The sequence below is a fragment of the Nerophis ophidion genome, linkage group LG04, assembly GCF_033978795.1.
Source record: "Nerophis ophidion isolate RoL-2023_Sa linkage group LG04, RoL_Noph_v1.0, whole genome shotgun sequence".
NCBI classification, from domain to species: Eukaryota; Metazoa; Chordata; class Actinopteri; order Syngnathiformes; family Syngnathidae; genus Nerophis; species Nerophis ophidion.
Window position 1 is genome coordinate 48,612,824 of NC_084614.1, and position 17,449 is coordinate 48,630,272.

General features: G+C 38.1%; 1 protein-coding gene and 1 long non-coding RNA gene across 14 annotated transcripts in view; one reads left to right on the forward strand and one right to left on the reverse strand.

Annotated features, from left to right (window-relative positions):
- LOC133551476 (uncharacterized) overlaps positions 1-17,449 on the reverse strand; it is a 136,769-nt gene that overhangs the window by 11,881 nt on the left and 107,439 nt on the right. For 5 of the 13 annotated variants that reach the window (XR_009806510.1, XR_009806508.1, XR_009806511.1 and 2 more), the window contains one exon: positions 4,934-8,176. Coding sequence is in view for 2 of the 13 variants with exons in the window: in XM_061898211.1 (XP_061754195.1) it covers positions 8,164-8,176 (13 nt within the window). In the remaining 11 variants the exon portion in view is untranslated. Of the gene's footprint in view, positions 1-3,867; positions 4,478-4,933; positions 8,177-17,449 lie in introns of those variants that run through there. The other 8 variants (XR_009806509.1, XR_009806507.1, XR_009806505.1 and 5 more) reach the window with 8 other exon arrangements.
- Positions 5,806-17,449, forward strand: part of LOC133551479 (uncharacterized) — a 60,954-nt gene continuing 49,310 nt past the window's right edge. Inside the window, exon 1 of the long non-coding RNA XR_009806514.1 lies at positions 5,806-5,958. This is a non-coding gene — a long non-coding RNA (uncharacterized LOC133551479). The remainder of the gene's footprint in view (positions 5,959-17,449) is intronic.

Consider the following 17,449-nt stretch of genomic DNA (forward strand, 5'->3'; position numbering starts at 1 on the left):
TATAGTGTTGTATGCCTTTATTCTACATTCTTTAAATTGTTGAACATAATTATCATTTTTTTAATGATCCACTAAAATGGAATTCTGAAGTAGGGTATTAATTGTGATAACATAAACAAAAACACAATAGTTTGACTTTCATCAAAAGGAAATATATGCGTATGTATAGTTTCTATAGTTTTTGCTTGTGTGTGTGTAGATAATACAGTAATGCGCGTGTGTGACTTGTGTGTGTTTTAGTCAGTAATGTGTGTGAACATGCATTAGGTAAGGTTTAATTGTCCATCCATCCATCCATTTTCTACCGCTTATTCCCTTTTGGGGTTGCGGGGGGCGCTGGCGCCTATCTCAGCTACAATCGGGCGGAAGGCGGGGTACACCCTGGACAAGTCGCCACCTCATCGCAGGGCCAACACAGATAGACGGACAAATTATAAGATATATTAGCTCCATAAGATATATAAAAATAAATATTTACAATATAAGAGATGAAATATGTAACATAAATAATATATATTAGATTTATAAGATATAAAAAATATATGGCATGTATTAGATTTTTTAAAAGATATATAAGGTACATACAATATACAAGATATGTAAAATATGTAAGATGTATTAATTATCATTTTTAGCTTAAATTATATGAACATGCTGTAATGAAACAACTGGAAACATGTGAGGCATTACATTGTATAGTTTGCGTGTTCCAAATAAACTGAAACTGAAACGGAATTTCAACAAGAAAATCAAAAAGATGTTGATTCTTTATTAACTTGTTTTTATAGGAAGTCCAGGGAAAAAGACATCATTGATCAATAATTAATGTGACATATAAATATTTATATAACATAAAGATGGATAATCAAACTTTAATGACGAGGAAGAAACTTCACAATTCATTTGGCTGTTATGTATCATTTTAATAACACACTTTTTGCTTGGAAAGATAAAAAAAACTTACAAAATGTCACATATCATAATGATAATAATAATAAAATACAGCAAACAAAAACATGAAGCAAGAGGAGAGAGTGGAGGGGAAAGGTCAAAAGTCAAGTGAGCAGCTGTCAAAATATAACGTTGTAATGACACACACACACACACACACACACACACACACACACACACACACTTGGATTTGTTAACTTTTTGAGACCTCCGAAAAATGCCTACCACCCTTTTTAGATATATAAAGATTTGTAAGTACAACATTAATCATATGGACAAACTATGCAAATATAAAAAAAGGTAAGCTTTTTGTTATTTTCTGTTTGTAATTGTTTTTTAAACTACATTATTTACTTCAAAATATTACAGTATGTCCCTATATAATTTTTTTTTAATACATTTCGGCCAAAGGAGGCATATTTCAATTTCTTACACACGTGTCATTGCATATGTTGGTCAGAGGGGGAGCACTTCAAATTTGTACACACTTGTTATTTCATATGTAGACTAGAGTGGGAGCACTTTTAAAACCGACACAGTCAATTTGAAAAATCCCTCCTTTTTGGGACCGCCCTAATTTTGATATATTTCCCCACTAGGGATGCAAATGAGGCATTCTCTATTACAGTGGTTCTCAAATGGGGGTACGCGTACCCCTGGGGGTACTTGAATGTTTGCCAAGGGCTACGTGAAATTTTTTTTTAAAATATTCTAAAAATAGCAACAATTCAAAAATCCTTTATAAATACATTCATTGAATAATACTTCAACAAAATATGAATGTAAGTTCATAAACTGTAAAAAGAAATGCAACAATGCAATATTCAGTGTTGACAGCTAGATTTTTTGTGGACATGTTCCATAAATATTGATGTTAAATATTTCTTTTTTTGTGTCGACATGTTTAAAATTAAGTTCATGAATCCAGATGGATCTTTGTTACAATCCCCAAAGAGGGCACTTTAAGTTGATGATTAATTTTATGTGTAGAAATCTTTATTTATAATTGAATCACTTGATTATTTTTCAACAAGTTTTTAGTTATTTTTATATCTTTTTTTCCAAATTTTTCTAGAAAGACCACTACAAATGAGCAATATTTTGCACTATAATACAATTTAATATATCAGAAACTGATGACATAGTGCTGTATTTTACTTCTTTATCTCTGTTTTTCAACCAAAAATGTTTAGCTCTGATTAGGGGGTACTTGAATTAAAAAAAATTTCACAGGGGGTACATCACTGAAAAAAGGTTGAGAACCACTGGTCTATTAGATGCAATAGTTTGTCCGTATTGGGACCATGGTTTTGGTATTAACTCAGATGGAAGGTACTTTTCCTTGTTGATGTCTCAAGAAGGGTAGAAATACAAGAACACACACATGCGCGCACACACAAGAACAAACAGTTTGCAAAAACCTAACATGTGAGCAATAATAAAACATTTGACGGTTGTGACAAAAGGAAGTTGGTCCGTCACACCAACAAAGAAACGAGAAGCGGCGCAGAAAAGCGACCTTTAAGTACAAAAAGAGTGTGGTGAGATGAAAGGGCCGAGATGTCGGACAGCCTACAGACTGTTGTCGCCTTGCAGAGAACAGCCAACACCAGTCTGATAAGCTATGTGACAACACAGCGTGGACGCCAGCACACACAACCACACACGACACAAGCGTTATTATTGAGTCGCTCCGGCACACGCGTGGTGTTTTGAATCTCGCTCTGCTGACGCCGCCATTGAAGGCAAGTGCAACGAGTTCACTCGTGGGTTCATGTGAGGTAACGCCACAGACGAGCCTGGTTCCCTCTCTCATCTCCTGCTGCGGAGCAGCACGAATGATACATTTGACCGTCAATAAAGCCCACGTTAAAAAAAAAAAAAGGACCCGCACACCCACGTAGCATCTTCCACGAGATTGTAGCGTGTCGGGACGCTGACTCACGCTCTTCACTTCAGCCAGACAAAGAAAGTCACGCCATTATGTATCCTTTGATGAAACATTTCGCGGCAAAACACGTCCACTCCGACAATAGGACGCCGTGTCCCGTCAACAATGCAATAAGACGGGAAGTATTCACCTGACGCTCCTTTGCTCCTGGAGAGTCTTGGCGTCACTCGAGCAGTCGACAACCACGGAGAGAGGACATCTAACCTGCTGTGGGCAGGCTAGGAATCCAACGAGCTCCATGTGCTGGACAGATAGCGATCAGCCGTAATAAAACACGTCACAACCCCCACGCCCATACCCCCCCTTTCACCGCCCGCCCTCCTAACGCCCCCGCTGACCCCAGCCCTGCCAGTTAGATTTCTCTCCGGTTACCAGAAAAAGGAACATTGTTCTTTACCAAACTTAACTTCGCCTTTCTAGTCCCACATAAGGACGTGACAAAAAAAGAAAAGAAAAAGCTACATAATAACTGTTCTTTTTGTTCGAGAGGCCGTGTTTTTTTTTTGATGGATTGTCACCAGTTGGGTGGGTTTGGGGTGGGCTGCACCCGCCCTGGTCGACATCCAACGCCGAGTTCAGGGGGGGCACCGAGTGCAAGTGCGTCTATGTAAGAGGCCCACATGGGAGGAACCCTGCGAGCGAGAAGTGCTATGACAGAGTATGACTCAGCACGTTACATTACGCCCACCATTATTACCATTCGTCTAACATTGATTTATTTATTATTAATATTTTTATTTTTTTGAAGCATAATTTAATCATAATGGTGGAAACAAAGCAGCTTAACTCTGACAAAGTTGTTTTTTGAAAAAAAAAAAAAAAAAAGGTAAAACCGACAAGAAGCGAGAGAAAGAGGCTAAAGCAAGGGGCAACATTCCTTCCTGCGCACGCACGCGTCAATGAATAGAGGCAGTGAGGTTTTTTTTGAGGAGGGGAGGGGGGCTCCAAGGCGCCCCTGTACTTACAGTTGGGATCCCCGCTCTGGGCGAGCTTTGGCCCTCTGGGAGCCTCCTGGCGCTTCCCCCCTTAACGCTGTCTGCAGTGCCGCACCCAGCGAGATAGGAGCCTGGAGAAGGAGGAGGGAGGAGGAGAGACGAGGAGACGACAAGAGGGGGGAGAGGAGACGAGAGGAGGAAACGAGAAGGACGCAAATCACATCACATCTTTGTTACTCACCGACCACAAAGGAGGACTCGTCCTATTGTATCTGGGGGAGCCATCGCTAAACACCAACACACAATATCAAAAATAACACACAATATAGGTGACAGAAAAATATCATATTTTTGTTAAAAATAATAATTAAAAGCTACTACAAAGCTGGGTTCCTAGCAGATGTATTCACACACATTCTCACACTGCTTTCCTATCTCTCCCTCTCGCGCGCGCACATGCGCACAGTCACACAGGCGTGCGTGCGCGCGCAGATGAACCCGTTCAACTCCTCGGTGGCTGCGCCTCCTCCTGTGCCGCTGCAGTGAGAAGAAATGAATGACTTCTCAGAAGCCTCACATTTATCACAGGCAGTTCCTGTCAGAACTGGTTTCAGCCAATTAATGAGGAAGTGAGTCCACCGAGCTGTGTCATCACTGGCTGGGAGCGGAGGGGGGGGAGGGGGGGGGGGCGTGGTCATCGTGGGGGCGCCGCTCCTGTAAGACGGCCCATATTAGGAAAGCCTTTAACAAGAATTAACCGACTACAAATTCAACACAGTCACTTTTTGTGGTTTTATATTATTTATTTATTCATTTTTTTTCTTGTGTTCTTGTAAAATGATACAAAAACAATCACTAGATAGATAGATGGATAGATAGATAGATAGATAGATAGATAGATAGATAGATAGATAGATAGATAGATAGATAGATAGATAGATAGATAGATAGATATGTATGTATATAGATATATCACGATATATATGCATGTATATATGTATATAAGTATACATAAATATCAGTATATATATACACACACACATACATACTGTATATATATATATGTATATATATATATATATATATATATATATATATATATATATATAAATGTTCTCCCTCTATTGCTCTCTCTCTCACACACACACACTCACACACACACACACGCACGCACGCACGCACGCACACACACACACACACACACACACACACACACACACACACACACACACAGACACTCACACACGCGGAGAAGGTGACAACATCATTTGTAATGTCCAAAGTTCTTTGTCATCTGCAGCCGGTATTGTTTATCATGATGATTATTATCATTTAAAACATGACCAACATAAGCATTTAAATAAAACACACATCCTCAAAGAGGTTGTTTCTTCCATTTGATTGATTGAATTATGACATGTACATGTACTAAAATATACATGTACTAATATATACAATACAAGTACTGAAACAGGGGTGTCACAATTTTTTCCAGCAAGGTTTGCATACTGAAAAAACAAAGCCATTTTGATATTGTTATTACACACATACATGCATACACACATGTACTATAAAGAAAAACTTTTTTGCAGCCTGTGCTAAAGATGACAAAGCGTATTATCATTAGTATTTATTAATATTGAAATGTATATTTTTTGTCATTATATTCCATATTTTTGCCCTTTTCAATATTTCAATTTTTTTTTGTTTTTCTTTGATTTGATTTTGAGAAAAAGCTGCTGGCTAACAAACAACAACAAAAAACATATCCTAACATATACATGTACATGTATACACCGTATATACATACTTCACTTTTCTACACATTACAGTAGCTTTAAGTGATGATGTTTTACAGAATTAAGAGTTAGAAAAGAAGAGAAAGAAGAAAAAAGTAATAGACAAAGGGTTTTTAGAAATGGCGGGCGACTCACCTCGGACGCGATGATCAAGCGTGAGTCAGTACTTCTGAGTCACATCAAGCTTGTATTCATTCAACTAACAACACAAAAAACAGGAGTCTAAACTTCTTCTTCTAGCGTCTAACTCACAAATGTTTCTTCATTTTACCAACAAAACTTCTTTGACCGAAGCAAAAATATGGATACTTCAAAATACGCTGTGAGTACTAGTTCAAAGTTGGTCTTCTTTTGTGTGTCATACATTGCTAGTATTGTAAACTTATTGTTATTATGGTTATAGTAATTTTCAATTAATTTGCACAATGTATTAAAGTTTCTGAAAAAAAAACAACTTGATGTAAAAATACAAAAACAGTTTTTCCTATTTGAGATATTTAGTTGTAATCAAAATGCAATATGATATGATAACAGAATAATATGTATGTGTATGCACATATTTATGGAATTTAATCTGATAATTTTTACACTGCTTTGTTTTGATTTTTGTGAAAAAAAAAAAAAAACTGTAAAGAATGTGTTTTTATTTGATTATTGTTTTGTGTTAAGTGAAGAAATGTGGCGTCATAAACTCCTGATGCATTACAAAATATTTATATTATATATGTATTTATAGTTATATATTCTACTGTCAAGAGTTGAGGATAAAAGCGTTATTTTAAGGAAATATGTAGGTCCACATGAATAAAGCATTTAATTAGATGTATGAAATAGCAAAATTCCACCATTCATTTACATTTTACTCAATTTATGATGTAGAAAATGTAACCAATCTTACTTTTTTAATCAAAGAGATCTGTAGCTTGAAAAAGATACAATAAGAGTGATAATATTAAAAATGTATAATATGTACAAGATATAAGTAATAAATAACCTCAAGTTGCCAAAAGAGGCAAAAAGTATTTTTTCTCATCAAAAGGGGAGACAAACAAGTTGAGGTCTAAACATACTCTAAAACATTTGTATGCGCAACATTGTGTGTATTTGTATGTGAAATCAAAGTATGTAATTTAAAAAAAGGCTTTAAATAATATATATTATGTATCAGTTTAAGAAACAGTACAAGCATATGGTGTTTTCAAAATACAACAAAGGAGAAGAATATATTTATATACATATTTATTGAACATGATTTAGATCAAGTACATTTGGCTTCTTAATTCTCCCTTTTTCTATTTGTTGAATTGTTTGAGTATTAATTGTTTATTTTGGATATCCATCCATCCATTTTTTACCGCTTGTCCCTTTTGGGGTGGCGGGGGGTGCTGGAGCCTATCTCAGCTGAATTTGGGCGGTAGGAAAGGCACACTCTGGACAAGTCGCCACCTCAATATAAACCCAATACACCATATTGTTTTGTAGTAATTGACCATGAAACAGTCAACTCCATCTTTTTTTTTATCATGTATTTGTAAAAAAAAAATCCTCTAAATGTTTCATTTAGCAACACCAGATTTAACTCTGACATTTAACTCGATTATTCCAAAAAATAAATTAAATCATTTTCTCTTTTTCAATCTTTTTTTTTTACTGTTTATTTTGTTATTAGTTTTTTTTAAGACCATCAGATTTGACATTCTCCCTCTTAATAAACTGAAGAAAAATTAAGGCATAATTTGTATAAAAAACAACAACAACAACAACAACAAAACAACAACAACAACACAATAGTGTCTGTTTGAAGTGAATTTAATTGAATTCAACAATAATGTAAAATGTCAAAATGTGATCCAAATGTACTCAAGGATGCTATTTGTAAATAAACATATTTAATAAATCTAACCCATAGCGTTGTGTAATGTATTGCAGGTATATTCTATTTGTTAATGTGTATATTAGATACTATGAGAAACTAAATGCTATTAGTGTTGTACAGTTACAGGTTACACATACAGAAGTCATGAAAAAAAAAAAGCATGATGATCATAGTGATTGTAAATAATATGTTGGAGCCTTCCTCTGTTCATGGAATAATTATTAGCTCTTGTCATACAAAATGGGTTTCAGCGAAACTGCAAAAGGACAGTTCTGCATAATCAATATATTTCAAGGAAATATAATATATGAATACAAGATTTAGTTTACTGTGAAATTAATGAAAGTATTTTTTCATGACGTGCGCTGATTGACCTGATCACTGACATATAACAACACACCTTATGTCAGAGTGGACAAAATAAATTGTGTGATTAATCCTAATTCATACATAATTAATGCAATTGTTTTTGATAATTCACATTAGCAAAGTTTTACAACGCTAATTTTTCCATTTTTGTGTTACTTTTTATCCAAACTATACTTTAACATCATGTTAAAATGTACGCTTTAGTTATTTTCATTCAGTCCTGTTACCTTAACACATGCCATAATATTCCTCCAGAAGTCACATAGTCCACAGGTAGTTGCATCATTCACATCCTCTGCAGGGAAGGCAAATTAAAAGTAAGTTTATAAATTGTTACAGTGGGGCGAAAAAGTATTTAGTCAGCCACCGATTGTACACGTTCTCCCACTTAAAATAATGACAGAGGTCTGTTATTTTTATCATAGGTACACTTCAACTGTGAGAGACAGAATGTGAAAAAAAATCCAGGAATTCACATTGTAGGAATTTTAAAGAATTTATTTGTAAATTATGGTGGAAAATAAGTATTTGGTCAACCATTCAAAGCTCTCACTGATGGAAGGAGGTTTTGACTCAAAATCTCACGATACATGGCCCCATTCATTCTTTCCTTAACATGGATCAATCGTCCTGTCCCCTTAGCAGAAAAACAGCCCCAAAGCATGATGTTTCCACCCCCATGCTTCACAGTGGGTGTGGTGTTCTTGGGATGCAACTCAGTATTCTTCTCAGAATAGAATACAATAGAATAGAATAGAAAGTACTTTATTGATCCCTGGGGGAAATTCCAACCAAAATGGTTACATGGATGATACAACAGAGGATTTATAGAATGTCATGTGCCAAAATAGAACTTTTTGGTATGAACTCAAGTCGTCGTGTTTCGAGGAAGAAGAATACTGAAATGCATCCCAAGAACACCTTTCCTACTGTGAAGCATGGGGGTGGAAACATCATGCTTTGGGGCTGTTTTTCTGCTAAGGGGACAGGACGATTGATCCGTGTTAAGGAAAGAATGAATGGGGCCATGTAACGTGAGATTTTGAGCCACAACCTCCTTCCATTAGTGAGAGCTAATATTAATTTTTTACCATAATTTAGAAATAAATTCTTAAAAATTCCTATATTATGAATTCCTGGATTTCTTTTTCACATTCTGTTTCTCACAGTTGAAATGTGCCTATGATGAAAATTACAGACCTCTGTCATCATTTTAAGTGGGAGAACTTGCACAATCGGTGGCTGACTAAATACTTTTTTGCCCCACTGTATGTATATTCCATCATATATACAAAACTATGACGGGGGGGGGGGGGGGTGTTAAATCTCAACACAGTCCCGTTACATACATTATTATTATTATTTTCAAATACTTGTTTTTGTTGCTCATTGTAATGTTTTTAGTGTCCACATGACATTAGCGTACATGCCATAAGGTTATATTTCATCTAAAATCTCACTCCTGTTACTTTCAGTGCTGTTATTAAAATGTGTCATCTTCAGCTTCGGAACCTTCTAAAAACAAGTTGTCTGGAATGAAACAATGAGTATTTTGAGTCGTGGAATATGTGTTTTATCACATTTGTAGCTTAGTTTTTATTAAATTTTTTAGAGGGAACAAATATACCCAGATGTCATAAGAACGTGCTGTAAATGTATGTTGGTTGAAATAATGCAACAGCTAAAAAGAAAAGCAAGAAGAAACACAACTAAGCAATTTCTTTTTTTTCACTCTTCTAGTACTTATGGACAAAAAGGTGCTTCTGTGCCAAACATAAATATTATCCAAAAAAAAATATCTAAATTACTAGTCCATTTCTCTCGTTTTTTTCTTTAGGTCTTCCCTCCAAAACGTATATTTTATCACCTTTAAAGGGGAACATTATCACAATTTCAGAAAGATTAAAACCAATAAAAATAATTTCCCAGTGGCTTATTTTTTTTTTCAAAATTTTACCTGTCCCGGAATATCCCTAAAAAAAGCTTTAAAGTGCTTGATTTTCGCTATTTGCTTAAGCCACTGTCCATTTTCCTGTGACGTCACATAGCGATTCCAATACAAACAATGGCGAATAGCACAGCAAGATATAGCGACATTAGCTCGGATTCAGACTCGAATTTCAGCGGTTTAGGCGATTCAACAGATTACGCATGTATTGAAACAGATGGTTGGAGTATGGCGGCAGATAGCGAAAACGAAATTGAAGAAGAAACTGAAGCTATTAAGCGAATAGCTATTGACGCTATTCGGCCATGTCTGCCTTAGCATCGCCGGTAAAATGTGCAGACCAACCGATCAGGACTTTCGCATTGACACTGGAGCAACTTAAATCCGTCGATTGGTAAGTGTTTGTTTCGCATTAAATGTGGGTGGAAGGAAATGCTGGATGTAAATATAGTTTCAAATGTACATACGGGTAGCCTAAATAGCATGTTAGCATCGATTTGCTGACAGTCATGCCGCGACCAAATATGTCTGATTAGCACATAAGTCAATAACATCAACAACACTCACCTTTGTGATTTAGTTGATTTTATCGTTGGGAATGCATCTGCTTTGAGTGTCGCAGGATATCCAGACATTTTTGCCATCTCTGTGCCATCTCTGTTGTAGCATTGCCGGTAAAAACCAAACGGGGGACTTTTGCATCTCTTGACACTGGAGCAACTTAAATCCGTCGATTGCTAAGTGTTTGTTTGGCATTAAATGTGGAAGGAGGGAAAGGCTAGATGTAAATATAGCTACAAATGAGGCATAATGCTGCAATATGTACACACAGCTAGCATAAATAGCATGTTGGCATCGATTAGCATGCCGTGCTAATCGATGCACATTCTACGTAAATCCACTTGAATCCGTCCCTGATCTTGTTGTTACACCCTCCGACAACACACCGACGAGGCATGATGTCTCCAAGGTATCGGAAAACAGTCAAAAAAACGGAAAATAACAGAGCTGATTTGACTCGATGCGTCTGATGTGTAGGGAAAAATGGCGTTGAGTACCGATGTGACGTCACGTTCTGACGTCGTCGCTCAGAGAGGCATAAACAGAAAGGCGTTTTATTCGCCAAAATTCACCCATTTAGAGTTCGGAAATTGTTTAAAAAAATGTATGGTCTTTTTTCTGCAACATCAAGGTATATATTGACGCTTACATAGGTCTGGTGATAATGTTCCCATTTAAAGATGAAAAAGACATACATTAAGTTTATTTGGAGAATTACAACAATCACATGATTCTATAAATGTTTTTCCCCCTGTAATCATTGATAATAATAATAATAACATGTCTCCCCTTCCTTAAGCCTTGTGACGTTTTATTGCAGGCCATTTTTTCGGTCTCCCTATTTTTTAATCAACGATTACTTCCTGCTGCTGTTTGCGGCACCTGCTGTTCGATGCTTCCCAATCCTGTGTTTATTCAGTAAAAAAATACATTCCAAACGCCATGAGTCAGACCTCACCTTTGACCTGTGGGCTCCTTCTAAAGGCCGCCACCTCTAATGGTATTTACTCACACATACACACAAAAGCATGCTTATGATGGACAAGACAACCCGAGACACCTGATTTACAAGAACAAGACATGAAGAATTGGTCGATAATCCAATTATTGAAGGAGGATTTCAATTGGATGAAAATGATGAGTCATGTTAAATAGTGTCATATCTGTGTGTGTTCAAGTGTTTTTTTCGTTTTTTTCTGATGACCTCATCACCTAAGCATGGGGAACCGTGAGCACACTCCTGGCAGAAGATCTTTATCACGTCCATATCATAGTTTGAACATGAAACATCTGAACTTCTTCTGCCGGAAGATGCTTCACACACAAAAGCGAGGGACCAGTCAGTCAAAATGTGGCTTTTTAGCACATACATAACTTTTGTAGAAACTTCTATAGCTGATGAATGAAATGTTAGCTTCTACACTAAAGGTCATCAATACAAAAATCATTAATATCCATACCAAGGTTCTTTTACCTTTGTTACACACAGACAAAAAAATTATAATTGTTATTTCAGACCACGAAGTAGGGAAAATTTTATTTTATGATATTTGTTTAACGTTTTACACAGTTTTAACACACATACTTATATACACTTCTTATTCTGTTCAGTTTATTTCGAATATACAGTACATGCAATGTAATGTATCACATATTTCCAGTTATTTCATTACAGTATGTTCAAAAAGGAGTCTTAAAACTCTTCACACAGTCTAAAACCTACTTCATTTAAACAAGAAAATTGAACAGGTACTCAAATATTAAGGATAGGATAGACTTTTATTTGTGCCACAATGGGGAAATGAATATGCTACTTTGAAATCAGTATACTCAGTGAAATGGCAAGGTAACACTTCGACTTTGATTGTGAGCTGATTGTAGGTTTTTTTTTCCTGTCCTATTTTGCACTATTGTATGAAATAAAAGTAATGTATTATACATTATACAAGTTAATTGGTTATGTGCCGCAGCTCGTATCTTCAAAAACTTGTATTGTGAAACATCGTCGTCCATTGAAATGGATTAAAATCTGTTACGTTTTAGCGTGGTTGCGGAATTTGTGACAGTAGACGATGTGCAGTTAAGAAGAGTATTTAAAGTTCAAAAATAAGAAAATGGAGTGCAGCAGTGAAGTGCACAGAAAGCCCAGTGAGCTGTAACAAATACTAAGCAATGAAAGCACACCAAAGAATAGCAAACATGAAACATTGTTCCAGAAGCAAGAGGCAGCTGAAGTGAGCATAAAACCCTCTTGATCAGCGATCAGGAACAGGTGAGTGCACTGATTGCCAGTCAAGAGCAGGTGATAGAAACAATGCTAAGGTGCAGGCAATAAAGTCGCTGCAACACACACAAAACAGGAAGTCTAAAATAGAATAAGAACACAAGACATGAAGTAAAACACCAAACATCCGACAATACAACACAAAACCAAAACGAGATATGGCGTGGTTGACAGGTCATGACGGAAAGGGGCTGGTGGCGACGGCGACTGGAACGCTGCTGCAGCTGGTGAGATGGAGGGGCGAGTAGCCCAGGATCCGAGCCTAGATCGCGGACGCTGCCGCTGTTGGCAAGGCCGGCATCCACAGCCGTTGCGGCAACGTGAGCTATTGAGACCAACACCCAGGTCCCAGGCGTTGCTGCTGTTGGCAAGGGGGAAGTCCTTGGATTGGCAACCTCCGTGGCAGACGAGGAGGTGGAGCTGGCTATGGCAGTGGCATCTGGTGCAGAGCCATCAGAGGCTGAGGTGAATGTGGTATCTGCAGCGGATCCACTTGTGGCGAAGCTGAAGATGGCGTCTGCGAGGGACCCACAAGAGGGGCGGAACTTGAAGTGGGTGTTTGTGGTGGAGCCACTGGTGGAGGAGTTGAAGGTACCGTCAGCGATGGACTTACTGGAGGCGAAGTTGAACATTGTGTCTGCAATGGACACACTGGAGGCGGAACTGGAGGTGGCATCTGCAGCGGAGCTACTGCTGGCAGAGCTGAAAGAGCAGTCTGTGGTGGGAGTTACTAAAGGAAAAGCTAAAGATGGCGTCTACGGCGGACTGACTGAAGGTGCAGCTGGAGGTGACGTCAGTGGCGGACTCACTGGAGGCGGAATTGGAGGTGCGGTCTGCGGCTGACCTACCAGATGGTGACGGAGCTGGTGGCGTTGCCACTGGGAAAGAGGCCGGCGCCGGGCGAGCTGTGCATCCCCAAATGGATTCCAGATACTCTACCTGGCTGGAGGAAGAAACTGGAGCCGCTGGTACAGGAGCCAGTGATGGGCAGATGGAGGCTTGGAGGAGGGTTGTTGCTAACCACCCCCCGTGCAGGTTCTCCACAGAGTTTGCGAGGAACAGGAGCAGGTGGTGCCAAAGCCTTAAAGTTTCTGCGGAGCAGGAATAGTCAGAGCTTGGGCTTTGAACAGCCAAGGGGCGAGTATTGGCAGGGCCCAGGTTTTGGGAAGTCGGAGAGCCGGTACTGGCGGGTACTGGGCTGTGCAAAGTAGGGGAGCTAGTGCTGGCGCTTCGGTCATTTCGTGGAGCTGGCTGGTTGCTCTAGCCAGAGAGAGAGAAAGTCCATGCCGACAGTGTTGCAACGTGGGTACGTGATCTTGAGCATCAAACACAGCAGCTTCTCCATATTTTATGTATAAATCTTTAGATATTATTTTAAAGTCATTGACTGGTGTTATTGACTGTTTTTGCTTCAGTATGGCGCAGACTAGCTAACTTCCAAGTGCTTCACCAAGTTAGCGAGCTACACGCGCTGACATGTTTTTGATGATTTCTTTCTTCCTTCACAATTTCTTTCTTCCAATGCTTGGGAAACAAGTCTTATATTGTTTGGATACTTTTACATTAGTTTCGGGCGGACTACAAATTTGGGTTTCGATCCAATACCAAGTCAGGTCAGTATTGATCATAGCAATGCTGATACAGATTCTTCACATTTTCAACATCATTGAATGATTACAGTTGTGATCACAATAATAAGCAGACAAAAAAAGAGATATACTATTTATATTATTTTGTTATTACCTATTATTATTATATACATTTTGATTTAAATGGGCAGCCTGGTGGCACAGTAGTTAGTGCTCGTGCCTCACAGCGAGAAGGTTCCGGGTTCGAATCCCGGGCTCCTATCTGTGTACAGTTTGCACGTTCTCCCCCTCACTGCATTGGGGGATAGGGTGATGGATGCATGAATTTTGCAAAAAGTACTACTGTATTGGCTTTATTTCGTATGTTTGTAAACAATAAAAAAAAACAGACAAAGGTATTTTGTGATAGTAGATAATGTTAATCTAATCGTTACTGTCGACATCTATATCAATATGACTACATCTGTTGATTGGCCACAAACTCTAGCTTAGCGGTCGCCTCCTATGGTGTGTAGTGTATAGCATGTTTAGTTAGTCTTTGTCCTCCAGTGAAAATGTCGTTCCATACTTTTTGATACTTAATTTTTGGCTTTGTTTCAACAAAAAAAATCTTACGATAATGAAACATATGTTTTTTTATTGGAATGGAAAGGAATTATATTTATTGTCATTGCACAAACCCAATTGCATTTTGTTTTCAGCACATACCTGTTCAAGATTAGACAAACAACATTGTGTAGGGTCACTGTTGCACTCAAAGAACAATTTTGGAAGATTAAAATACAAATTAAAAGGCATTAAACACATTGAGATTTTATTGTTGCACTCAAAGAACAATGTACTATTGTATAAATCACATGTATGTTATAATCCAGTATTAGGTTAGAAGAAAATAGAAACAAGCATTGTATCAAATGCTTTATGATTTAGAAATGACCCAAAAAAAATAATATGGCTAAAAGCACACAGATAAGACATGTAGCAGGTAGAACACACATTGCTAGAGATAAAACACAAATTGTAGCAATTTGTTACAAAATTCAGTCATTTTACTTGTACATTTGTATTAGTTTGCGCTACGTGGGAGATTTTGACCGCTGTAATATTTGGCATCAAACAAAGCAGCTACATGTGCACAACGGGAGCTGGTTAACTATATTACCTTTAACCTCCTTGTGCAGGTTTTTTTGATTGAATGATTGAAACTTTTATTAGTAGATTGCACAGTACAGTACATATTCCATACAATTGACCACTAAATGGTAACACCCGAGTCCAGGTCTGGATGCTTGTTATTTAAATATTTACCTAAGTTTGAAGTACAGGTGGTAAAATTGCATTGTCACCTTTGGCGAGGCATGTTTTAAAGCGTCACCTTGATCGATAGTTTTGCAGCCCAAATAACTCTATATTGTGCTTCACGTACCCTCTTCATCAACCAGTAGAACTCCCTTTATTTGCCATTCTCTCTCTCCCCACTGTTTCTGCTTGGGTTATCTGTGAAGTAATCTCAACCTGGCAGAAGCCTCCATTTTACTAATGATTTTCAATGTTGCAAAAATGTGTAGAATAAAAAATCAAATACAACATTTCTGTCAACAAATTTTTTCCGCAGCCTTTGATAGTAGGCTAATATAGACACTTACATCATGTGTTGCCTTCATTATATCCATCCATCCATTTTCTACCGCTTGTCCCTTACGGGGTTGCGGGGGGCGCTGGCGCCTATCTCAGCTACAATCGGGCGGAAGGCGGGGTACACCCTGGACAAGTCGCCACCTCATCGCAGGGCCAACACAGATAGACAGACAACATTCACACTCACATTCACACACTAGGGCCAATTTAGTGTTGCCAATCAACCTATCCCCAGGTGCATGTCTTTGGAAGTGGGAGGAAGCCGGAGTACCCGGAGGGAACCCACGCATTCACGGGGAGAACATGCAAACTCCACACAGAAAGATCCCGAGCCTGGATTTGAACCCAGGACTGCAGGACCTTCGTATTGTGAGGCAGACGCACTAACCCCTCTGCCACCGTGAAGCCGCCTTCATTATATAAGACTTCTAATTTTTTGCGGCTCCCGACAGATTTTTTTTTTCGTATTTTTGGTCCAATATAGCTATTTCAACATTTTGGGTTGCCGACCCTTGCCTTAAGGTAAAGAGTACAATGCCCATCTCTCATGGCAATCACTTCTAAACGTTTTCTACTGGTCACTTAGTGATTTGATGAGTTCAAGTCAAGATCAAAGTTGTACAGAAAATGTTTAAACAAAAGGTTGCCGACACCAAGAGAAGTTAATAAAAAATAACAGGAATAGGAAGTTTGGAAGCTGTGTCTCATCACAATCAGCTGCATGAATGTTTTCAAATATCCTATCAGCAAAGATCAGTAAGCAGAAAATAGACGATGAGAATTTTCCGTAAAGAGTGACATGCTGCGAGAGGCGGGATGGGAAGACTTCTGGAGGTCTCCATAGCGTCTGAGTCACAGCTTGCCGTCTTTCAGTGTACATGACTACTGATGATCACATGCTTCATCACAGTTTCATGAGCTACAAGCATGTCTACTCATGAGTAACACAAAAAAGAGTCAGGTTTTAAAGGTTAAAGTCCCGCAATGAAGACATGTGACCTCTCTTTGTGTCTATCTTTCGCTCACCAAAGCTACGATTACATGAGCGTCATTGTTCACCCTGTCAGAGTCTCAGCGTAGACAAAGAGTGTACTAAACTGTCGTCATACGTACTCTTAGCAACTGCACATATCCTCACAAGAGTCACTCTATTCCCAGCTTGCATCAAATTAATGACTTTTCTTATTTGAGGGAAATACATTTCTACATTATTTTCACGTCTTACACAGCCCAGGGATTGTTGAGGCCTAAAATGTCTGAATTTTTGGCAGCTCATTTTTTTCCAATAACATTGAAACAGCTTGTGATTCTATACATTTTTGGTGAATTTTTGAAGTGTTTATTGTAACCTAACCTCAAAAGCAAAGGGTTTCAACAACAACAAAAACAAAACAACTGTATTGATGTTTTACTCATTTTATGCCACAGATTTAAAAGTAGACATCAGATGGCAAAGTGCACTGTTTTAGTTTATTATAACTAATACTAATAATAACCAGAAAAATTATATTTTGCCCTGGACCTCTGACGGGAAGTTGCTGGAAGCCT